Source organism: Carettochelys insculpta, chromosome 10 (genome assembly GCF_033958435.1).
Source record: "Carettochelys insculpta isolate YL-2023 chromosome 10, ASM3395843v1, whole genome shotgun sequence".
Lineage (NCBI taxonomy): Eukaryota > Metazoa > Chordata > Testudines > Carettochelyidae > Carettochelys > Carettochelys insculpta.
Genome location: NC_134146.1, coordinates 23960858 through 23986346, shown reverse-complemented (window position 1 = coordinate 23986346; position 25489 = coordinate 23960858). Strand labels below are relative to the sequence as shown.

The following is a 25489-nucleotide window of genomic DNA, read 5'->3' as shown; positions in this document are numbered from 1 at the left end:
GGGCAAAACCCCTTCATCAGATGTCATAAGCATTTGACAGAGTGGGTTTTTTTCACCCACAAAGGCTTATGCCCAAATAAATGTTAGGCTGTGTCTACACTTGCATTCCTCTTTTGAAAGCAGCATGCAAATGAGGGAAATCGAAAATGCAAATGAGGCACAGATTTACATACCTGGTGCCTCATTTGCATTTTCATATTTTGAAAGAGGAGAAGCAGTGTAAATGTGGCTCTTTCAAAAGCAAACCCCATGTTCAAAAGAGCCCTTCTTCCCTTCTTTTCGACGTTAGTTCCTAATGTAGATGCACTCTTAGGCTGTGTCTACACTAGCTTATCCTGAAGTGTCTCATTAGCATTACTCTTTCAAAAGGGGGGTGCTAGTGTAGACATATCCTTAGTGTTTAAGGTGCCACAGAACTCCTTGTTTTTAAGATACAGACTAACACAGCTACCCTTCTGAGACATAATTCTAACCAAGGGATCACTGTTAATATCTTAGCTTTTATTTATGAAACAATACCGCATCACATTTAATTTTGATCTTTATCTCATTCTTTATTTTTCATCATAATTCTGACATGCGTTGTATTTTGAGATATATTTATTTCACGTTGATTAATCAAAACATTTACTTAATAGGATAGATTCTGAAGCAGTGCAGAACCTACATATTTTGTGTTCTGACTGTACTTTAACCTTTCTTATAATGGTTACTTACTTTAGATAATATCCCCAGCCCCAGACTTCATTGTCTGCTTTATTTGTATGCAAGAGTTCTGTTTGAAAACAGGTATTTCAAGGACCTTGAACATTTCTAGTCTTATGAAGGAAAAACAAAAATATTACATTTGTTTTCATTTACCAATTGCATGCTTGCCCTATTACAAAACATGTATTGCCTTAATTTGATTAAAACACAAATGATACCATATCCATCATTTTAATATGGATCATAATAAAAATGATCAGAAGTGATCCTGTTAAAGGTTTAAAGATTCCATTAAAAAACCAAACCCACAGGTTTTGTGGAGGGGTGGGATGTGTGTTTGAGAGAGAGAGAAATATGTATCTAAAGTATAAATGATAGTTTCTATATTTTAGCTATGTGTTTATGTTTTAGGGAGAGAGACATAATTTTTAGAAGCTGAATATCAATTTTACTGTTCCTCCGTGTTGCTAACATAATTTTTCTGTTTTTTTTTTTTTTTTTTTAAATACAGGGTGTCTTTATGTACATTACCAACAGACATGAATTTGGGAGACTTATTTCAACTGCCAACTACAATACCTCCCATTACAACAATGACCTCTGGCAGATTTTTGAAAATCCTGTGGTACATATCACATTATGTATAAAATTGTTAACAGGTTTCACAAAACATTCTATGAGCATATGGAAATTTATAACTTAGATGGTTATTATATTAGGAAATATTAAAATATAGCAAGATACATACATCATAATGAATTCAGTATTAGCATATCATATAAAATATAGGATTCATAATCTGGAAAAAGGAAATGCATTCATGAGTCATAAATGTTGCCCTGTAAATCCCAAAATGCTTTGTGAGATAATAGTCAAGGGTTAATTTACAGATATAATAAAATTGTTTCTGATTAGTTGAGTGGAAGTAATCAAAGGAATTTGCAGTGTAGTAAAATTTATTTTTAATTTTTATATGTGGTGTTGCACATTTTTAAATAAAACAAATGAGCTGTTTAATCTGTTCAAATCCTTCTCTTCAGGACTGGAAAGAAACCTATATAAACCCCAACTACTCAAAGATCTTCACTGAAAATCTAGTGGAACAGGTTGGTGTCAGTACTCTTAAAATGAAGCAGACAAAAACACATGTTTATTTAAGTTTTGATACAATGAACTGGTATACATGTCATATCACACTGAAACATGATCTTGTCAGCTCACTGCTTGTATCTACACCTAAGTGAAATCAGAAGGGAGCACCACACACAATTAGACATATTGAGGAGTGGCCACAGAACTGAATTTTGCATTGTAGAGCTTTTTCTGCCACTGAGCTTTGCAAGGTTCATCCTTTTCAGTAGTTGGATAGAAGATGTACAAGGAAAATTGAAGTGCAGCAAGAAGTGGTGGTCATACTTTTTTAAGTAAGGGATATGCCTTCCTCTGAGTGGCTACATGAGGGTAAGTGCTGCTGGGAGGACTTTTGTCTGAGTGAGACAGGACTTTTTTCTGACCAAGACTTGCAATTGATATGAAGACCATTTGAGGTCAAAAGGGAGCACCATGGAACTTTCTATAAGAGGAAGAGCATTAATTCTAGTGCTCTGGTGAAATGTTGCTTCCCTTCCACCTCTTCATTTCAGTTCCCCCCCACATTGTTTCAATTGGAAAATGTATTCTTTATTCACTTCTTTGTAGCAAATTCCCTTGTTTGTAATCCTGTTATGCTAGTGGCAAACACTTAGCATTTGTACCTCAGAGTTGTTTGATCCTTGGATTTAGGCTGCACGAACAAAACAAAACAAAACAAAACAAAAAACACCTGTAGATTCCCCAGGCCTGTATAAATGCCAAGTTGATTCATGAGCTTTTGTAGATACCTTGTTCACATTCTTTTAAAATAAAGAGTACTTTACCAGACAACAGTGAGAATTTCCCAATAGCTTGGATGGTAGCAGAATTGAATATGATACGGGCTTTAAATCTCTTATTCCCTCAGAAGTCAACACGAATCACTACGTTGGTGCAGCAGGTGATATACTGGCTGTACTCAATTTAAGAGAGGCCAGGATTCTGCCATTGAAGTTGATATGAGCAGCGTTTGGGTTCATTTCCAGCATTTCAGGTGTTTGGCTCATGGAGTTTATTTAAGGACTGTATCAGAGAGTTTTATGAGTGCATGGTAGGTAGGCGAGGGTTTTCAAAAGTGTACAGCAGCAACCTAGCAGTAGACTGAAGTCAATGGGAGTTAATGCTGAATGCTTTTCCCAGTCCGTCCTCGGTATCTATGTGCACACAGTAGAGAGCAAGGGATGATTAAGAGAAATAAAATGAATGGTCCAGAATGATGGGAAAATAATACCTTCATGATTAGGGGCATTTATATCAAACCAAATTTGAATACATACCATGAATTTGGCACACTTAAGGCTAGTCCTAACTAAAATGTACCTTATCAAGCACTCATAAAATCCATGCTGAGGAGTCCAAATCAAACAAAAGATGATGGGTTTGATTGACGTGGCAATGCCAGCATGCAAACTTCCACCATGTGGTCTCACTTGTCTTAAGCTGTGCCGACAGTGGCTTGACATTGAGAACATTGAGAACTCCAGATTGGGAACTGAAGACAGCTGCTGAGTGATGCTGTAGAAGAGATATATAATATATATAAGCAGTTTAAAGAAGAGAAGCTGGGTATGGGGCGGGGTGTCAGTCAGATTTAGTGCTCTCTGTCTAACATCGTTAAATGGAGAGAGCATGACCATACAGAGTGGGACTTTATCATTGAACATGGGACTGAGAGTTATTGGGTTTAGGGCTAACTTTAGGGTTAAAATTTATCCCTGATAAATTAGTTTGTGTCAGTTCCTACTGAATGAAATTGTACACTAGTTAATGACCCAGCAGATGGAACTAAGAAAAATCCATTCTGCCGGAGCACTCCCCTCTTATGATCTACCCTGTCTGTAAAACTTCCTTTAACTCTTGATTCAGTCCTTCTTGTACAAGCTGAATATTGCCTTACTCTGTGAGCAGTTCCACTGTGATCAGCTGGCGTACTTCTGCAGCACAGCATTAGCATGTCAGAATCCATCCCTGAGTAATTACCTCCCAAAAGTCTTGTGGAAAAAATTATAAAGAGAATAAGCGTAGTGAGTAGCTGTCTGAAGTCAGTAACAGTGATGTGCCAAGAGATCAGGGCAAAATAATCTTCATGCCTTATTTACATCAGCACTTGCCTGTCTCTCAGCCCTCTAAAGGACAGGGGAAACGGGAGAATTTTTTTTTTAACCAGTAAGAGTTGAGAGGAATCAAACTAAGACAACTAATTCCCTATCCTTGAAACTGTTAGTTGGTCTGGACAATAGGAGCTCCCAAAGTAATTCTTACTGCAGGTACTGTATATTTTAGCATGGGAAAGTGATGATGTCAGAGTAGAGACCCCTTAAAATATTCCTGACTCACACCTGTTAGGAGCCTACTGCAAAAGGTGGTTGAGGCTTTTTATAAACAACTAACAAAATTATTCAAAGCACAGGATTTGGTGGTGATGGGGGATTTTGAATATCCAAACACTTCTTGGGAAAATAACAGTAGGGCACAGACTATCCAACAAGTTCTTGGAATGTATTGGAGACAGTGTTTTTGTTGTTGTTGTTGTTTTGTTTTGTTTGTTCTTTGTTTGATTGTTTTTAAGCAGGAGAGAGGCTGTTCCTAGTTTGATTTTGACAAGTAGGAACTGGTTGAGAATTTGAAAGTGGAAAACATCTTGGGTAAAATTGGTCATGAAAGAGTTTTTTGTTTTTTTTTTCTCCTAAGGAGTTGCAGGAGGGACCACAACACCCTAAAAATAATGAATGTCAATGGATTTCAAGAAGATAGACTTTAGCGAACTCAGGAGGTTGGTAGATAAGATCCCACAGGAAGCAAGTCTAACAGGAAGAATATGTTCATGAAAGTTGACAGTTTTTAAAAGCTGCATTAAGGCATTAAGGGCACAGAGCAAACAATCACAAAGTGTAAGAAAGACAGGAATTATGGTACAAGACTGCTCTGTCTTAGCTATAGGAAATTAAACAATCTGAAGCTGCAGACTCCTACAGAAAAGCAGAAAATAGCTCAAATTACCAGGAATGAATATAAACAAATAACACCAGTATGTAGGCTTCAAATTAGGAAGGCACAAGACATTAAATGAGCTGGAGACATAAAAGGTAACCAGAAAGCATTCCACAAATATATTAGAATCAAGAGGAAGACCAAGAAAACAGTAGACCCAAAAGAAAAAAGCCGTAACAGCAAATGTGGAAATAGCAGAGGTGCTTAATGACTTCTTTTGTTTGTGTTTTCACCAAGGGGGTGGTAGTGATTGGATGCCTAACATAGTGAATGCCAGTGAAAATGTGTAGGATCAGAAGTTAAAATAGAGGAAGAAAAAGTTAAAAATTACTTAGACAAGTTAACTGTCTTCATGTCACCAGGGCCTGATTAAATACATGCTAAAATACTTTAGGAGATATGTCAGGAGCTATCTGCATCGTTAGCTATTATCAATGCTATATTTTAGTCACGGGTATTTTTAGTAAAAATCAAGGACAGATTACAGGCAGTAAACAAAAATTCACCTACATATAAGGTTGTTATAAGGAGGAAGGAGAAAAAAATGTTTTCCTTAACCTCTGAGGGTAGGACAAAAAGCAATGGGCTTAAATTGCAGGAAGGGCAGTTTAGGTTGGACATCAGGAAAATCTGTCGGGACAATGGAATAAGTTGCTTAGGGAGCTTATGGAATTTCCATCATTTGACTTTTTTAAGAGAAGATTACACAAACCTGTCCAGGATGGTTCCGGTGTTACATAGTCTTCCCTTCAGCACAGGAGATTAAACTAGATGAGAAGATTTCTTGAGGTCCTTTCCATTGCTACAATTCTATATAGAATTTGCCTTCTAGAGATAGTTTTGACAAAGATCTGCATGGTTTACATGACAGTAATCCTAGATCTTGCAGGCTAGGTTTTTTTCCTGAATATATAAAAGTGTTTTGTGAATTTAAGAGTAGAGTAATCGTAACTCACTTTTTCTACTGGCAGGAACACAAGCTAAACACAATAAATAACCATTTACAGTGAAATGAAAAGACAGTGTATTGCCCTTGTTAGTAGTCTACCTCCTTCTATGCAAATGTAGCTAGAGAACTGGACTTTTTCATTACTTTAATATATCTGAATTCTGGCTTAGAATGGAAATATTGGTACCATTTAATGGATATACCCAGCTGTATTTTTAAGAAAAACAGTTAAAATTAGAAACAAATGTGATTTCTAAAACGGTGATATGGTGTTTTCTGTAATAGCCCTGCCCTGATGTATATTGGTTTCCCATATTTTCGGAGACTGCCTGTGATGAGCTTGTAGAAGAAATGGAACATTATGGACAATGGTCTGGAGGAAAGCATCATGTAAGTATCATCTCTTGTAAACAAAACTAGTCCATGTTTACTAGCAGGCCTTCATGTACTTCAATATTTTAAATGCTTTATTGGAAAGGGAAAGTCTGCAACTACTGAGAACTTATCGTAATTAAAAATGGCACTTTTATTGTCTTTAAATTCTGTATGACCACATCTTGAGGTCTTTCTGGTTTTCAGGATAGTCGTATATCTGGAGGTTATGAAAATGTCCCAACTGATGATATTCACATGAGGCAAATTGGACTGGATTCAGAGTGGCTACATTTCATTAGAGAGTTCATTGCACCAGTAACACTGAAAGTCTTTGCTGGCTATTATACAAAGGTAAACTTCTAAAATTGTACTTAATTAGTAGATTAGCTGAGTGCTTAATTTGCAGTGAATGATTTAGAAAATTAATTCCAGAATTGTCTTGCTCATGTAACGTCTTAGAGGCTACTCATTTCTCAGTTTAATTTGATGATTATATATATATAAATTTGTTACCTCATTTGTTCAATGAAAATATTCCAGACTTGCCAGTTATGTTGCCTCATTGTTATTGCTAAAATAAATTCAGTTTAGTGTTGTTGTAACTTTTTCTGAATGGACTTGAAACACAAACGCTTGCCAGTGAATAGTTTTAAAATTCAGTTCCCATGATCAAGCATGGACTTAATTTTGAAATTCACTTGCTGATAAGAAAGCCTTTGGATTACTACACATTTATTTCAGGGACATGCCATGCTGAATTTTGTTGTAAAATACACTACTGATAGACAGCGTTCCCTCAGACCTCATCATGACTCCTCTACGTTTACCATCAACATTGCTCTCAACAGAATAGGAGAAGATTTTCAGGTAAGCGGCATTCATTTTACTAAATATATAGTTCTTCTTGAATTTATTTAAATCATTAGTATGATTGAGTCCACCAGGTCCAGCCAAAGAGTTTACGGGCCCCAAGGTAGCACACTGACACTGGGGGCTCAGACAGTGGGGGGAGGAGGGGCAAGATGACACTCAGACATTGAGCGCAGCTGGTTGTTTGGATCTGTACGAGAGCAAAGGATATCAATGTGTTGCTGAGTTGAACCACTAGGTGCTATGCTATTGGTTGTTGTCAGTGGAACTACCCATGAAATATGGTAGTAGTCTACTCGATGATAGAATCTGTCTCTGCATCATATATAACTCATCCACAGGTAAAATAATTTGTTCTGTTATATCCACCAACACATATAGTGGATTCTCCATTATGACACTTAAATAATTTTATATTCAGAACTGCTGTGCTGGGGAATGATGCCTTGGTTTTAGACCACTAATAAAGGAAAACACTTTCTCATGGGCAGCCATGCAGTCCTAAATAGAGCAGCTCTCCTGAACCAAGGTCTAGAAAAGGTGTTTATCTAGTTTGTCATCTGTAGTAAAGTTACAGACCAGGTGATTGGTTAGAAACAAATATACCACTGAGTCTGTTAAACTAGCTGCTGTGCTGTAAAAATAAAAGGAAGTGAAATCCCTACTACCACGTGGGTCTTGCCACAGGTACTGCTACAAAGGAAAAATCCTCTAAGAAGTATATCTTACTAGTAGGGATAGAGAACTTCTGACATTAAGTATCTGTTAATAGCAATAAAACATTTTGAAAGCTCTTGTTTGTAAATGTAGTTATAACCCAGTCCTAATATATCTTTCCTCTGATTTTTACAACAGGGAGGTGGATGTAAATTTATTAGGTACAACTGTTCCATTGAATCACCCAGAAAAGGATGGAGCTTCATGCATCCAGGAAGACTTACTCATTTACATGAAGGACTTCCTGTTTTAAATGGAACAAGATACATTGCAGTATCATTTATTGATCCCTAACTTTATTTTCCTGCTTCTTTGAAAGCAATGGTTGGCTCTCCATGACATAAACTCTTATTTATAGTTTTCCTCCCAGAAGATGGTGATAAAAGAAACTTTAAATTACTTTGTCTAGACAGCAGCTTTACTTTGAGCTAAAGATTGGAAAAGCAACTTCAAAAATGGGATGCTTCCAAATGTCTACTTTGAGCCTTGAGTCATAAAGTTAAAAAGTCCTGCTTACTCTGCTGCCCTGAAGGGGGTGGGACAGAGAGGAAAATAGAAATACATTTTAAAATGAATCGGGTTTTTTTTCTGTTACAAAAAATTTTTAGATACAAAATTATCTCCAAATCTTTTCTTGTGGTATTCATTCAGTAAAATGATGCAGACAAAGTTGTGTGTTGTGCATATTTTATAGCCACCAAGAGAAGAACCGCATACAGAATCTCCATTAAGTGAATCCCATCACCTAGCAGAATTGCACACAAATTTTGTTTTTAAACAAAAGCATTTTGGGGTGCTGATGTGTACTTCAGCAGCACCTCCATGAAAGTTTAAAAAAAAACATAGTTCATATTAAATATCGACCTCTGTACCCTCCTAAAGAAAATATATATTGCAGAGTTTGAGGAATAGATTGGATAAATTAGATTCTTTTAAAAAATGGTTTTAGCAAGAAATGCAAATATGTATGTTAAAGAAGAACTTGTGACATTAAGAACACTGGTAAGTTTTAATTTCAGGTTGTTTGGTAAACACAATTTTTTGTTATTTAAAATTACTTGAATTTTGTATCAGGAAAATGAAATTAGTGAAGTCTTTCTTTTAAACCTAAGAGGTTTGGCTTAACATTTATTTTAAAGGAATCAGTTTTAAATATTCTTACTGTATCTGCTGTTTGGAATTTAAAAAAACTTGAAGCAAACTCTAAACCATGGAACGTAAGCTACCAGAATGCACAATGTGTTTAAAAACTTGTGAAAAATAAAAGGTAATTTAAAGTTAATGTAACAGTTTCTATTGTTTGTCTTAGTATAGATGGCAATATATCCCAAACTGTTATATTTAGAACGTAGTGTATTTAACAATTTTCAGAGGAGCTATTGTGTATCACAGTTAGCATAATCAAATTTATGTTGGCAAAAAAATTTTTTTAATAGTCTTGAGTATTCACTACTAGCTGCTTGTTGCTATTGAATGTCTATTATTAATTGAAATGGCAATCATTATCAAGATGGGCAAAGTTTTAAGTGCTTCAGCAGTACCATGTGTTTGCTGGTTGTTGTAATGATCCATGTTTGCTAAAAGGATTTTATGGTGATCTAAGCAGCAACCCTTTCCCCCACCATCCTGACTGATAATGTGTTGAAGAGAATTCACCACCAGTCTTGTATGTCAATCTGAATGGTTTTTGTGAGTTGCAGTTTCCTGTATTGTGTGGCTATACCGAAAGGGAGATGGGAAATACTTGGTATGAATTTAATCAAGACGCAACTGTATTGTTAAATGTCTGGGACTATCCAGTAGATAACAGTGTACAGTGCAGGTAACTCCTCATTTATTCCATAATTACTCATGGAGCTTCCAATAGCTTCCCCTCTTTTCCATCCAGGCCCCTCCAGCAAATCCATTGCTGGGATCTTACCATCCATCTCTTTTATGGGAGGGATAAAGTGGGCTATGAAAAAGGGAGGTTGGCATCTGCCATTATGGTAGGTGCCTGAAACCCCCCACCATTCTGTTGTTGGTTAAAGCAACAGAATGGCGTGGGGTTTGGTGCTCCAATGGTTGTAAAAATAGGAAGCCAGTTTCCCCTTTCTTTTTAAGTCCTTTCATCAGGCTATTTATCTGGTCACTTGATGTCTTCCTACTGAGTACCTACACTGGACATCTGCCCCCCATTTAGAACAAAAGAACAGCCATACTGAGTCAGACCAAAGGTCCATCTAGCCCAGTATCCTGTCTTCCAACAGAGGCCAATGCCTAATAGCCCAGCGGGAGTGAACAAAACAGGTAATCATCAAAGTGACCCCTCTCCTGTCATCCATTTCCAGCCTCTGACCAACAGAGGCTAGGGAAAAAACATTCCTACCGATCCTGGCTAATGGCTATTGATGGACCTAGCCTCTGTGAGTTTTCTAGTTCTTTTTTCAACCCTGTTAAAGTCCTGGTCTTCATAACATCCTCTGGAAAGGAGTTTCACAGGCCTGCTATGCTGCACATGAAGAAAAACTACCTTTTGTTAGTTTTAAATCTGCTGCTCATTTATTTCATTTGGTCACCCTTACTTCTTGTGTTCTGGGAAAAAATAAATAACTTTTCCTTTTTCACTTTATCCATACCAGTCATGATTTTATAGACTTTATTTTCATTTCTCCACCGAGTCTCTTCTTTTCTAAGCTGTAAAGTCTCAGTCTTTTTAAAATTTTCTTCATATGGCACTTGTTCCAAGCCCCTACTCATTTTTGTTGTTCTTTTCTGAACCTTTTCCAATGCCTCTATATCTTTTTTGATATGAGGTGACCCCATCTGTATGCAGTATTCAAGATGTGAGCATACCATGGATTTATATAGAAGCAATAAGATATTGTCTGTCTTATCCTCTATCCCTTTTTAGTGATCCCTAGCGTTGTTTGCTTTTTTGCCAAACAACTTGCAACATATGGCCTACCACTTGTTTTGTGTTCACAACTGTAGGTCCCCCTGGCATCTTCTATGAGGAAGGCCAAAAAAAATCTTGCTCCACCAAAGCCAGTATGACAGTGAGGGAAGAATTCCTTCCCAGCTGCCCTGGAAAGCAGTGACTAGTGCAGTGCTCACAGCAGTTTCAGACCTGCCTGATAATCACCTCTCAAGGGGGAGGTGGGTGCTGCCTTGCCTGCTGCATGGGGAAGGGGGTTGCCCATACCAGGGCTTGCATCCATAAAGCCACCTCCTGGGAGAGGGGACGATGAGTCAGTGCTGCAGAGCAGATGACCACCTCCCACCATGTTGCAGTAGTTTCTTGTTCTTCCCACTCTCCTCCTCTACAAAGCCTTCTAGCAGTAAGCCTAGACAGTGGCCCTCCCCCCCATCAGTTTCAGTGCAGGGTGTTCATTTATATTCTTCACTCTTCTCCCTTTCAGGTTGATGTTTACAGATTTCCGAAATGCATCAGTACATTGAGTTTCCTAACATGAATACATTCCAATTTTGCATATATCTTTGAGTAAGTTGCTGTGACAGGGTGTAGGCTGCACTTAGAAGCAAATGATAAAACTCTGAAAACCTGCAGGATTCAGCTGAAAGCAGCCTTTGTTAACCACCATTTTTTCTGAATGTTTGCCTACGGCCCATTAAGGGAAGCATGGAACAGAGTATTCCTTCTACTGCTGGGTCAGTTTACTATAGGTCAGTCTAATAAAACTTCTTTTCAAGAGAGATTTGGAAACAGGAGGAGGAATGAGTTTTTTGCAGATCATTCTGCATAATTTTTGCTTCTCTGTTCTAGACTTTCCCCTTCACTGGTTCTCTTTTTTTTATTCTTTGTTTGAAGACTTGATTTCTTAAACTTCTGTATTTTCATTTATTCACTCTTTCAAGGAGCTAGATGCTTCTCAGATAGTAGACACATTTACCTTGCTTAGACTCACATTACTGCAATCCTTACCTTATTAATTATCCATTGAGTCTACTGAAGTCTCTTTCAAGCTGATTGGAGAGTTACAATGTTGAGACAGAACACTTGTTCACCTCTCCACATTAACCAAATATTGGAAAAGTCAAATTCCAAAAGGCATTAAAATCTAAAATGCACAAATGTTCAGTCTTAAGAGTGAATTCAGATATGGCTTGTTAGCTTTAATATACCATTAGTAAACTAGCTTGTGTGAATTGAATTTTCAGTGATAATCCTGAAAGCAAACCTTAAGAGGGACATCTGACCCTCCTAATACCAGACTACAGAACTCAGACACAAGATAAGTAACATGGAGAAGATGTAGCCTAGCCTCTGGTAGTATTCATAACACTTTAAGAATACAAGGACATAAAGGTGGACTCTTTAACTGCAGTAGATGAAACATTTGCAAATTCTCTAACTGGTGTTGCTTACGTTCAAACCTAGTTCTTCAAAGATAAACCACATGTAAGTTCTGTATTCAGTGGTTGGCGTGGTGGGAGGGAGGCAAATTTGCAACTGCTTTTTAGCAAAATATAAAGCCTGAGTATGTTTGATCCACTTTGGTGTGGGAACCAGTGGGAACCTCCAGTGCCATTTGGCTGTGGTTACACTATCAAGTTTTGCTGACAAAACACCAGTTTTGACAACAAAACTGGTGGCATGTCCACAAAATGTGTTTTGTCAACAGTTTGTTGACAAAACTCAGCATTTTTACCGGTAGCATTCTACCTCTCTGCCATGAGGCATAATGCTCCCATTGACAGATCCTGTCAACAAAAATAAAAAGCTGTGTGGATGCCTTCTCTTGATAGACAGGGCATCCAGAACAATGGGACAGCCATGTCTGCTGTACTTCCAGGAGCCTGTTATGTTGAGAGAGCAGCTGGGCAGTCTGGTTGCTCTGTCGACAGAGCTGAGCACTTGCCTGACTGGCTTTTGTGTGTGGCCGCACTCTGTTTACAGAAGATTTGTAGGGAAATCTCATCTGACAGTGACTTCTGTCAACATGTAGTGTAACTGTAGCCTTTGTGAACAACAAGAGGTCCTGTGACGCCTTATAGACTAACAGTTACAGAGCTCACCACCTAATAAATGATTTTGTTAGTCTTTAAAGTTCCACTGGACTGCTTTTTTGTATAGACTAACAGATACTTTGTTAGTCTATCAGGTGCCACAAGACTTCTTGTTGTTCTTGAAGATACAGACTAACGGCTACCACTCTGATACTTGTAGCCTTTGTGAGCCAAGTGCTTGATAATGCTCAGTGTATCAATTGATTTTTCTTTTTTAGTAGAACATATGTAGAGCTCATTAAGGCCACCATGCTACAAGCTATTGCAGCACAGGCTTGTCACTCACTTCATTTTCATACGTTGCTGCCATGAGTTGACAGCAGTAATTCTAACCCAGCATAGGGGAAATATTTCCTGCATGTGAGGGGGGAAAAAAGCTGCCCTGCATTGCAGAAAGTGTACAATGTATCAGGCATGGAGGTTGGTGCTGAGAAGCCCGTCTCTTGTGGAAAGACACCTTGAAAAGGAAGTGTTTGGAAATGGGAAGAAACGTACCCTCATAGACTGAGAAGATTGCTGCCAAGGGATGGTGACATCACAAACAGGACACTGTGCTGAATCTGCTTTGGACTCAGGATTAATGGAGTGGTGTCTGCTAGAGCTCCTCTGGCACTTGTTTTCAGTTAACTTAGGTAGAGACTGGGAAGGGGTAGAGCTGTCTGTGCTAAACAGAAAGGGAAATGACGGATTTTCAATCATGAGCTCATTTCAAGTGTGAATTTTAGTTCTCCCTGTTGTATGTTATGGATGGAATCCGTGTTATGCAAAACCAGGATATTCACATTTAAGTATTCATGTTGTCAGTCTTCAAGAAATAAACGGGCAAAGAAATGAGAAGTATGCAAAAGTTTGGAACATTTGCCAGGAACTCTCCAAAGCCACATTCAGCTGGAAATTTTTTTCTTCTGCGTAAGCAAAGTTTGCATGAATTCTTTTCAGCCACAGCAACAAACCTTTTTTTTCTTTTATCTTTCTCTCTACACATCAGTCTGGATCCAGAGGCTGAGAAAGCAGTGGGTGGAGTAAAGGGTTGTGTCTTTCTGGGATGAAAGGAATAGGCTGCTTGTTAGCCTTATATATGCAGTGAATGGATTCACTCATCTCTACCACCTTGGGAGTGGTTACACTGTCAGCTGAATGACTTGAAGGTTCTTCTCTGATGTAGAAGAGCTCCAGAGAGCAGAATTAGTAATCTCACTGATTCTGAAATAGTCATTTGCAACCTGACAGCAGTCATACGTCTTGATTCTGAAACAAGTGTAAATTATTGTAGTTTCTCTGACTTTAATGGAGGTATGACAGCTTACGTCAGGTTCTTGACCCATTGTCTTTGACAACCAGGCTTCTGTTGACTGACACACTGATTAGCCTTAAGAAGCCCAAATTATTTTTCTTTCTTCCTTGTGGAGCTCTGCCCTGCAAAAGCTCTGGTGGGATCCAAGCCAAAGGGAGGGGAATTCCATACTGCAGATGTAAAGGTAAGAGCACAGATCCAGTCCAATAGCATGATCTCCTGGATTCCTGGAAACTCAGTTTAGCTTATGCAGCAAGTCATCAACTGTAATATTAAACTTTTCAATCAAAATCTTACCCGTTCCAAGATCCAGCTAAGATATGGCCAAAGGAGAGAAGATTCCTGGAGTGGGGAAGATTCTTTTCTTCTCTGGGAAGAAGTGATTAGTTTATTATAGATGTTAGCAAATAGCTTTCAGATTAGAGGATCATGGAGTGGAGTTGAGACGGGAGCATTTAGTGGCCCGGAAACCCAAAGTTCACTTCAAAGTGGCTTCTCTCAATAAAAGGGGACAAGGAATAGTCCTAACCATCATACATGATCTGCAATAGGATGTAAAAAATAAATAGAACAGTTGGTCCCTACTACTGATACATGTGTAACTCACACACCTATATGTGGTTAACTGTCCCATGTAGTGGTACTGAGACCATGTCAGAGAAGGAATGTGTCCTCTGCAGCCTAAGCTGAGAGTCAGCTGGGCTGTAATTGAGGTTAAGTGGCCTTTAGCTCAAGCCATAGAGGCACCTGTAGTAAGTTCTAGTGGTCCTAGGTTTGAGCCCTCTTTTGGGCAGTTACACAGGGCCCAGTACTTCAGGTTAGTTTTGGATCCGCAAAGGAGCTGTGTTACATTCAGGGTTCATGTTCCAAACTTTATCTTCTTAAATTAACGTTTGCCCTGTGGCACAGCCCATGTTTGTTCCACACTGATTTACGTGAGAGGCTGAGCTGTTTTGAATGTAATTCTTGTGGATTTATTTCTGAGCAGCCCTGTGGTTTGGTGTGCAAGTGTGGTTTGGAAGTGAATGCAAGGCAAGAAACACAGGTTTACACAGCTATGGTCTAAATGCAATTACATGTTTATCCCCAAATGTTTAAGAGCCACTGAGTTAGAGAGAGACTTCCACGAGCTTTTAAAGTTCTCGGTGGATAACTGACTTATAGCTAACATTTAAATATACTGATAATAAAAGAAGTAAAGAATGCATTTAGTGTTCAAACTGTGTCCTGAAATGTGCACTCTGTCACCACTAGTTTTAATCTGCAATCTCCTGTACTGTGTAAAAATATCCCTGTTTCCTCCACCAAGCCATTACTTTGCTGGGAGGAAAAATAAATAAATAAATATGCCATTGCTACAGGATAGACAACTCACACACCACCATTGCAATAAGAAAAACACAAAGCCACTTAGTACATAGAATGCCAGAGGCCTCAGCATCTCTCTGGCGTTACATATGCATACACATACACAGGCTGCACTTAACAAAAAAATCTATTGTTTACCAAACCCATTAATGAATAGATGAGCATTATCAAGTTCATATAGGATTATACAAAATAATGTAGCTTCTATTTTACTTAAATGAATCACACAGCTCAAATACAAATTTGAACACTATTAATGCATAGACGAGCTGGCCTAGCCTACGTACTTGCACATCACTTTAACATTGCTATTCCTTGTGCCTCTCATGTGTTCACCAGATGTCAACTTTCCAGCAACCATGTTGTGTCAGTCCAGGCTTATAATCTTATCCAAGGTATCATGTAACTGGACAAGAAAGTGAGGAATAAGGAAGACAAATGCAAACCATCTGTCATTTATGAAGAGTTGTTTTTTTTTTTAAATGCAGAATCTAATTCCCTACTCAGTTGCCATGAGGAACTTCTTGGCAACAGAACCGGTGTATTTCCAGTTGATAAAGAATAGCACTGGGAGGCTGCACAGGAAGCATGTATGTATGCATGGCGTGGAATACAGCTACGCGTAAGCTTTGTTTGCTACCGTATAGGATGGGGTGGGCCACTGCAGATAGTGGGTGGATCATGTGAGGGCCTGCCTCAGTGGGCTTGCAGCATGCAACTGACTGGTGTTCCACCTATGGCCCTGTGATACCCTGTGTACCTCACTCCCCCAGGTACTGCTTGTGCTTTGGGACGCCGGAGCCCTCCAGTTCACTTGCTCCTCCCCACTTACCTCCAAACACTTTTAGATCATGTCAGTCACCAGATTTGCACTCTGTCCCTGCTCCTCCCCTCTTCCTTCCCAGAGCTGGAACTCCATGAACAGCTGTTCATGGCATTCCAGCTGGGGGAGGAGCAGGGATGGGGCATGACAGGTGATTAGTGGCTCCAAACATTCTGGGAAGATGGAGGGGGGAGCAAAGACATGCAAGACCATGATGCATGAGAGGCACGTGGTTGTGGGGCGGGGCGGCTAGGGAGAGTCTGTGGGCCACAGGTTGCTCACCACTGGAAGAATCTTTTGCATTTTCTGATCTTAGCCACTGTGTGAGGTTGACATACAAGCCTGTAAAACCCATATCAGTGATTTGCCTAGTGCGGGCTCATCAAACTGGCATCATGGCTGCTCTGCAATTTGCAATACTTTCTCCCCACTCTTGTCTTTGATGCATTTGATCAGTGACCACCTGGTTATGTGCCTGTCATGAGTGCTTTTTCCTTGTTAATAAGCAAATGCCCTATTATAAGACCACCTTTATTTTCTCCATTCTGCACAGGAGAGAAATTTTTTTGGTAATTTTTCAAGTTAAGCCTAACCCAAATCAGAGTACAAGCAGAATAAGCTGGCATGACTCAAATCAGTGGCAGGCACTGGAAATGGGAATTTTTTTCTTTATACCAGCAGGCAAACTGTCTTCAAATGTTTTTGTTCCTAAATGAACCATATGGCAGAACAAGATCCTAGACAGTTTTAAAAGGCAGGACTGTGACTGTTATGTGTTCCCAGGAATAGCCATCTCCAGGTGGAATGAGAAAGAAAAGTTGTACCACATTTATGTGTAACTGAAGTCTCCTTGTGACTAAAGTGGAGGCTGCTGGCAAAGGTGAATGAAACAAGGGGCCTGTCTTCCGCCCCCCAGATCACCTGTTTTGAAACCCTCCAGAAGAAAAACACACTTGACAAACAAGCATAGGAAAGGGAAATATTCATTTACCAAGGGCTGAGTGGAGAAAAAAAAGAATGGGGAGAAGCCGGGGAGTTGTGAAACAGGATTACATCCATCACACAGCCTAGCGGTAGCACAGTATAAAAGGAGAGCTACCAAGCACTGTGTCTAGGCTTGGCATTCAGAAATCCTGGGAACAGTGCGTCTGGCAGTGAATCTTGGGCCTTCTTGATTGCCTTTGGCACCAGTGAACTTTCCCCAGTAAGCCTCTCTGGTGCTGCCTTCTGCTGCGCTCTGCCAAATCATACAGGACGACAGCACACCCACTTATCTAGTTACAACTGCCTTCCTTATTCCCAATGCAGCGTAAGCCCCAGAACTCACAGCACTACATGACTTTGGTGACACAAAATTCTGTTCCAGAGTGTCCTCCTCAGCTGATTTGTTCCTCTGTGGTGCTCCTCCCATGCCCCATTATAAGGATTCCTGGTCAGCCACAGTGCCTCCTGGGCTTTTGGTCTCCCAGATGCTTTGCTATGTTAAAAAAAAAAAAGGCAGTTCATTAACACTTTAAAGACTAACAGAATAATTTATTAGGTGGTGAGCTTTTGTGGGACGGACCCACTTCTTCAGACCATAGTGGTCTGAAGAAGTGGGTCCGTCCCACAAAAGCTCACCACCTAATAAATTATTCTGTTAGTCTTTACAGTGTTATTGGACTGCTTTTATGTTTTGATAGAATATAGACTAACATGGCTATCTCTCTCTGTTACTGTTTGCTGTGTAAGTGCCTGTTCAATGCAGGCCCTCTTCTCTGGAGCTGCAGACACACACTCAATTGTACGTGTCGTTCTCAACAGCATCACCTCCTGAAACAATGAGTATTTCACCTTTGGGGAACAACCAGCACTGGAGCTGTACTCTCTAAACCACAGTGGCATTATATACAAGTAATGGGGCTTGAGTCTCACAAATGCTTCAATATTTAATGTAAAATATAGGACTAATGAGAGAGAAATGTGTTTCAAAGTTCAGCTGCGCAGATGTTCTTGAAATTTTTGTCTTAAAAAACTAAATCTAGTTGCTTTTGGCAACACAATGTCCTTTATTATTTTGGCTGAAAGGAAGAGAAACACACAGTAGAAATACTTTTGACAATCTGATTATTTAGCAGTTAAAACACTAGGAATCAAAAGTTTAAAAAAAAAAACTGTGCGTGGACTACAGCAATTTTAAGCTATGCTGCTATTAAAGCACTGAAACAGCCCAGCGGCCTGAATGAAACACTGAACTACCAAACACCCAGAAGCCGTGCAGTACCTGAATCATCAAATAACCACAGCGTGAATGCCTATTTTTGTTTGGTTTGGGTTTGACCAAGTTTATTTTCCTAGAAAAATAATCTTTAAAACTGACTGGCTGCAAACATCCCTCCTGATGTGTTTTATGTTTGTTGTTTGAAGTGCTTATTTCTGGAAAATCTCAGTCTTTGGGTGACGATATAGCTTAACAACTATGCAGAACTAAATTACAAGGTTTGTTTTATGAGAGAAAAGCTCACGCTGAGTTGACATGCTGCTGTTTGGGCGAATTACTAACATACTGTACAACTGTAAAAACGTTATCCTAATTTTACAAAAAAAAATCAATATTAAGTCAGCTTTTTTGAGCAGACTGAAGTATTTGGTAAGTAAGGGTCTGTTTTTTCTCCCACTGACTTTCATATGTTTTCCCATTAACTTTAACTGGGGTGTGATTGAGCCTTAGATCCTAAGATGTGTTCTTGGTTCCCAAATACTTAGAAAAACTCCATCTTAAAGCTGTGAATTGTCCATTTTCATAGTGACCGCCTTTATTGACTGTACAGCTAATGAGGCCATTTTATAGAACATTGAAGATTTTATAAGAAAATTTAGGATGCTATATGGCTGTTTTTGCTTCACAGTTTAGGAACTTTTGAACTTTTCAGGTAGAAATTCAGGGTTTTTTTTTTAATATTAGACATAAGTTTGACTGCGAAGTATTGACTACGCTGTATCTAGTCAGGAATGCATGCTACTGCTGTAATGCGGCAATCCACTACACAGGTTTCCAGCTGCACCACTTAGTCTCCAATCCTATTGTCCTCTTTGTCTGAGTCCAAATAAAATAGTAAAGCATTCAAATAATACAGGAACTGTCCAGTTGAATATCCGCACTTTCCCTGTCTCTCTCTCTCGCTGTGGTATGGCTGTTCACATTATTAAGCCTCCATAAATCTGTTGACAACAAAATCACCCACACTGGAAAGCTTTTTTTTATGTCTAAGAATAACAACTTCTATTGAAGGAGTTCCTTACAGATTGAATGGAGATTTAGTGAAATTCCTGTGGGTCTGAGAGGATTTCCTGGCAATAGCAAGTAAGACAAATTGCTTGGACTCAGAGGATGAACTGGGAACTAAAAAAAATTTGGACCTTTTGTTTGCACTGACAGAAACATTGGAATCTGTAGCAACGTTTGGATTTAATATTACCAATCTGGAAGCTCTGCCATAAAGGGAGCATGAGCTAGGATATTGTACACACACAATTTTTATTGTGTTCCCTTCATCACTGTGGATTTCAGTCCATCCCTATTCAAAGCCAATAGAAAACTTCCCATGAAAGCAGGATCAGTCCCTAATGGAGCAGCTACCAAGTCCTGTCAACTTTCTTAGCAATTGAGGAGGTGCAGCAAACAGAATCAGAGAACCTAGGAAAGCCAGAGGTTAGTTTTTCAGGGTTAATAGAGCAAAACTGCCTGTGTATAGAGCAAAATGACTGTGATGACGATCTGCTGGACAATAGCTTTGATGATACCAGCTGTGACCTGAACATGACACTACTTCTGTTTCTTTTCATACCCTCGATAACTAAAAATGTGATCTGGAAATCCAGTGTAATGAAAACCAGTTATTTTTTTCAAATGATACACTTTCCATGGCATTTTCTTTTTGAAAACCAGAAAAAAAACCCTTAAACTTTTAATTTTTAAATATTGTTTTGATTTGCCAAATGTTAAAACTGAAAGTGTTACTAAAACTTTACATTTCTGAGGGCTTATTTTTGACAGCCCAGAGTTTTAACCCTCTCCCACGTTTCCCCTAAGGAAAAAAGGTTTAGATTTTTTTTCTGCTATTGAAAAAAATGGTTAGCCTAATTTCCCACCACCACCACAGTCAGTTGACGTCTACACTAGAGCATAAAGTCAGTTTTAAGGCACTTATATCAATTTTGCAATGTGACTTTCTTCATTTCAAATACCATTCAGTCGATCACCTCTAGCCATGATTTCTCAAGGTCACAGAAGAGCCATGGAGCCATCAGGAGAGCCAGGAGCTCATTTCTTTGTGGATGGATGAAGCTGTGCTCAGTAAACACCAGGGATGCTCAGCCGTGCCTGGTAAAAAAATCAAACTCTGCTCCCCCCCGCCTCCCCCTCCACACACAACATGGCTGTTGGGCTGTATGGAATATGCCTGCAGACAGCAACATGCCCTGTCCTGCATGGGGTTTCAGTGCTTGAGAAGGCTTATTGCCTGCACAGGATTTAGCAGGCGAGGTCAATAAACTTGTTTTCAATGCTTCACATTTTATGGGGCTGCCCCTCCCCCTGCCATCCAACCTGCCATTCGTCGGTTACATTCTGAAGCAGTCACTGCTGGTACCGTGCTTCGTTCTGTCCCTTTTTAAAGACTAGTGGCTTTTTAAAATAACCTTCTTACCAAGGGTATTGCACCTTTTTTGGTCAGTTATGGCAGTGCCCTACTTTTGCCATAGAGCCAGTCATACAGGCAGGGTCAAGAATCATTGGGACAGCTGCAGAATGGGCCTGCGGAGGACATATGGAGGACACGCGGCTCAGGGGAGGCTTTCATAGGCAGGAATATAGCCTGCTTTTTAAAGAACAAGAACTGCATTACCAAATTAGGACTGGGGGAAAACACAGCTGACTGACCCAGTTCAACAGGCTGCTCAACTTGTTTTCTGTGCTTCACATGTGAGGGGCAGCCCACCCCCAAGGCACCACGCGGCTGTGGGCTATTCCCCTTCCCACCACATAGCTAGCCCCTGCCCCATCACACCATGTGGCAGCTGGAATATGGGGAGTATCCCTGCAGAGAGCCGCATATCCTGCCCTGCATGGGGTGAAGGCCTCTTACCTGCACAGAATTTATTAGGAGAGGTGAGACACTTCTTTTCTGCACTTCACATTTGCATGGGCAGCCCTGTCTCACAGGCACTGTGCAGCTAGCAGGCTAGCCCCTGCCCCACCACAAAAACGTGGTGACTAGACTCTGTGCACCATGCTTTCAAACAGCAGCATGTTCTGCCCTGTGCAGGGTAAAGGCTTCTTCCCTGGGAGAAACTTGTTTTCTTCACATTTTACGGGGTTGTTTCCCTGCCCCCCAAGGCCTCATGCACCTGGCAGCTAGCCCCCTCATCACATGGCTAGCCCCCATGCCACCACACCACATGGCAGCGTGGACCATGCCAGCAGACAGCTCCATGTTCTGTCCTGCATGGGGTGTCATTGCTTGAGAGGGCTTACCCTCACTGGGATCAAAGCAGAATGTGACTGGAGGATATGTGGAGTACTCTTCCCTCCCAAATTGTCTGGCTTGGGGGGAGGATTTCCTATGATGGATGGACCTTGGGGGTGGGGGTGGGTGCTCTTGCTCCCTTCCCTCTCACACACAGGCAGTTGCTAGGGCTTCTTTACCAGAAGAGGCAAGGGACTCCCTTCATTCTTTCCTCAACTTTTCTATCTTCTAATGCTTCCTGAACTTTTCCTTCTCTTCTCGAACCACTACTACGTCTGACAGAGTAATGGCTCCTTCCAGCAGCCACTAGACACCAGCACTTTCTGGGAGTCTTTCCTTTTCTGTTTTGTCTTGGGGATTCATAATGAGTTTGGAGCTAATATGCCTAATGGGCTCTTCGCCTCATATTAGAGATGGCAGCGCAATGACCTCCCTAGCGTGTTCTTCATTTCTGTGTGCTGACGACTCATAGATTTCTCTCTCTCTCTCTCTACTCCAAACCTGGCTCCTTCAGCCAGATACAGTATGACTACACTACCACTTTTTCATTGTTTTTTTTTTCTTTCCTTGTGAATAATATGAAGTCTTTCCCTAGATGCATGGCTCCCGTTTGGTGTATTTTCACCAGGAAAAGAGACACTAACTACTGGAAACCAATGCCCTCTGTAGTTCTTTCTCTTCATCTTTTGAGCCATGCTAACCACTAAAGCACAGTGCCCTGGGGGATTCCATACTTTTCCTTCTTCCTTGAGAATATGACGGCTTTCACTGATAGATCCACTTTGTGCCATTTGAGTAGCTGAAGCCCAGCTGTTTGGTGTATTTTCACCAGGGGATGAGACGTCTGAAACCTGCCCATTCTTCTCTTCTGTGAGGTGACGGCTCACAAATTTCTCTCTCTCGCCCTCTCTCTTTCTCAGTAGTTGAAATCTGGTTCCTTTAGCCTCTCTCTCTTTCTCCACTTGTATTTAATGCCACCCCTAACCTCCTGCTGTGGGGCTCCACCTTGGAGGGCTTTGCAGACCCCTGCATTGGGAGATGGCAGCTGCAAACCTGCCGCCTTCTGCCCAGGCCCGTGGCTGTCCTACAACAGAGGACAGAGCCAGGAAAAAAAAAAGTGCAGGGAGCCAGAGTTGGAGTTTGTGTACATCTGCCCCCCTCAGGGACGGGGTGTGTGTCAACCCACTCAATGGTGCCTTGTGCCCCGCTGTGCTTCTTCTGAGTGCAGCTGGCAGGCTCTGCTGCACTCCTACCCGGCGGGAGAACTGAACTGTCTATTATCCAGACTATTTGATTAACTGGCAACCTCCTGGCCCCTGGCTGCCGGATATTAATAAGTTTACTGTATAAGGAACGCTGTAATCCTGAAAGAGGCATGGAGAGAGCTGGAAGAGTTAAGAATCCTCAAGCTGCCTGGCTATGTTTTTGTTATTATATTGGCTCATTTTGATTCTCTGGAATATTTCTCTAGAAGAGGCCATGCTTAAGCCCAAGAACTGGGAGTAGTCCTTGTTTGAGAACACACTGTAAATTAAATTAAATTCCTCTGGGCCTGTAAGGATGTGATTGATGAGGAAGCAGGTCCTTGGTAATGAATGCTTGGGTTTTGTTTTGAAAATAACTCTACAGATTGACATCAGCTACTTGTCCAATGTGTCATATAATGACTATATGAATAAAGGTTTGCAGGATTGGTCTCAGTGACAAATGTTCTTCCATGTCACACAGAAATTGGGGCAAGGGGGCGAGATGACAATAAAAAAGAGAAACGACTGAATCTGCAACAAAACAAAGCAGGAAAAAAGTAGCACTTTAAAGACTAACAAAATGCTGGTAGTCTTTAAAGTGCTACATTTCTGCAGCTTTGTTTTGTTGGAGTACAGACTAACATGGCTCCCTCTCTGTTACTATTCCACATGCAAGGCACTGAATTTGCAACAGTTCCATGAAACTGCTGCTGTATAATGGAAAAACTGAGAGAACCCAGTGTTACAGGCCAAAAATATCAAAGTTCATAGGTATCATAAAAGATATTTATTATAATAATCATCAGGGTGTTTTAGTGATTCCATTGTGATGAATACTGTCCAAAGCATTTCTGAAAAATGGACACTTCAGTTTGGCAAAGATTTTATATACACACACACACACAACGATGGGTGTGTTACACTATTATGCAGAAGAACAGTGCTAACGAGGCTGATTTATCAGGATGGATGTGGTCTGCACCCAACAGTTGATGCAAAGGTGAGACTACCAAAAGGGGGGAAATTACTGTTTGTAGTGAGCTAACCACTCTGTCTCTATTCTGCCAGCATTGTTTACATCGTTTTCAACTACTTTAAAACCTGTTTCTTAGAAAAATTAAGTAGTACAAAGCTTGTCTCCTGTACCCTTCAGCAACCCACTACTTAGCAAGTAAATCTTAAAATGGAGTGCCAAAGACTGTAGCTAGGGCCACTGAGTCAGAATGCTTATACCCCCTGAACAAGAGTATATTTTATCAATAATATACATTAAAAAATGTCCCTATATTGGCATTGGTTTCTTCCTCACACTTAAAAGGGTGCTTGAAGGTCTGATGTTTTAAGACGAGGATTAGCATAGGCTGGAGTAATCCCGTATCTCGGTTTCTTACACACATGTCCTGAATGAAACTATATATGGAAGGTACAAACTGTTCACTGACAAGTTCCAATGGAACTTAGAGATGAAAAGGACCTAGGGTGAAATCCTGGCCATAGTAAAAAGAGTGAGAGTCTTTCTACTAAATGCCATTGTGCTAAGATTTTTGCCCTTCAACTTCAAAACAGGCAGCCTGGTCTGTGAAGAAATGATAAGGAAATATTTGTATATAAATTAATGTATCTCATATAAATGCAAATTGGTTTTTACTTTGTATATAAATATACTGCTTTAGTTGTCGCTTTTTAAAGTGTTTAACTTCAAGCTAATGATTTCATATGCACAAGGGAGTGTAATGCTGTTTCTGTACTGTAAAGCACAAAACCTAAAAAGCATCCTTCAATTGAATATCTCCCACAGAACTTTGACCTGTCAAAAGGTTTCATTTCATGTAGACATTGCTTTACTGGATTTTTTTTTTACCTATTTGGCCTCTGCAGGAAGAGGTAAGAAGCCTTTATTGCTAATAACAGAGGTGTTTCTGTACAAGTAATGAAGCTTTACAGAAGATTCAAAAGAACTACTGAGGTCTGTTTTTTTCAAAAGAAATTCATTTTTGCCTGCTTTATCTTATGCAAAAATAGCTGGTTTTGTGGTTAAACTCAATTTACAATAATATATAAAATAAGGGAAATTCCAGTGATAAGGCAGTAATAATCTTAACTCTCATTCTGGTGACCAATATTGCAGAACATCTAAAGCTCTTTTTTATGGAAGTGAAAGGGATGGTTTAAAACCATAAATAATTCTACACAACTTGCCCTGATCATGAAACTGTAAGTAGCAATAATAAGGTACAATGACCATCTTGTGATTCCACTTGCTAAACTCTGGTGCACTACTAAATACAGTCAATGTTGTCAGAACTTAGCAAAGCCTCTTTGGGCTTATAATGCTTTGTTCTGAAGTACCTGATTCTGGACAAATATTTCTTCCATCACTTGTGCATGATCCCTTGACAATGTCTTTTATGAAAGTAGGTAAGATGATTAATAGCAGCTGTCTGCACATTTTAGCTTTTTTCTAGCTTTTATTTGCCTTCACTTTGGTAATGCTACTTC

At 39.9% G+C, this 25489-nt stretch overlaps 1 protein-coding gene across 3 annotated transcripts in view; it reads left to right on the top strand.

The window, feature by feature from the left end:
* The window catches only part of PLOD2 (procollagen-lysine,2-oxoglutarate 5-dioxygenase 2), a 124333-nt gene that overhangs the window by 83870 nt on the left and 14974 nt on the right, over window positions 1-25489 (top strand). For 2 of the 3 annotated variants that reach the window (XM_075003823.1, XM_075003824.1), the window contains 6 exons: window positions 1220-1333; window positions 1749-1814; window positions 6065-6169; window positions 6359-6505; window positions 6896-7021; window positions 7880-9013. In XM_075003823.1, the coding sequence (XP_074859924.1) occupies window positions 1220-1333; window positions 1749-1814; window positions 6065-6169; window positions 6359-6505; window positions 6896-7021; window positions 7880-8035 (714 nt within the window). In that variant the 3' untranslated portion in view covers window positions 8036-9013. Of the gene's footprint in view, window positions 1-1219; window positions 1334-1748; window positions 1815-6064; window positions 6170-6358; window positions 6506-6895; window positions 7022-7879; window positions 9014-25489 lie in introns of those variants that run through there. The other variant, XM_075003825.1, reaches the window with a different exon arrangement.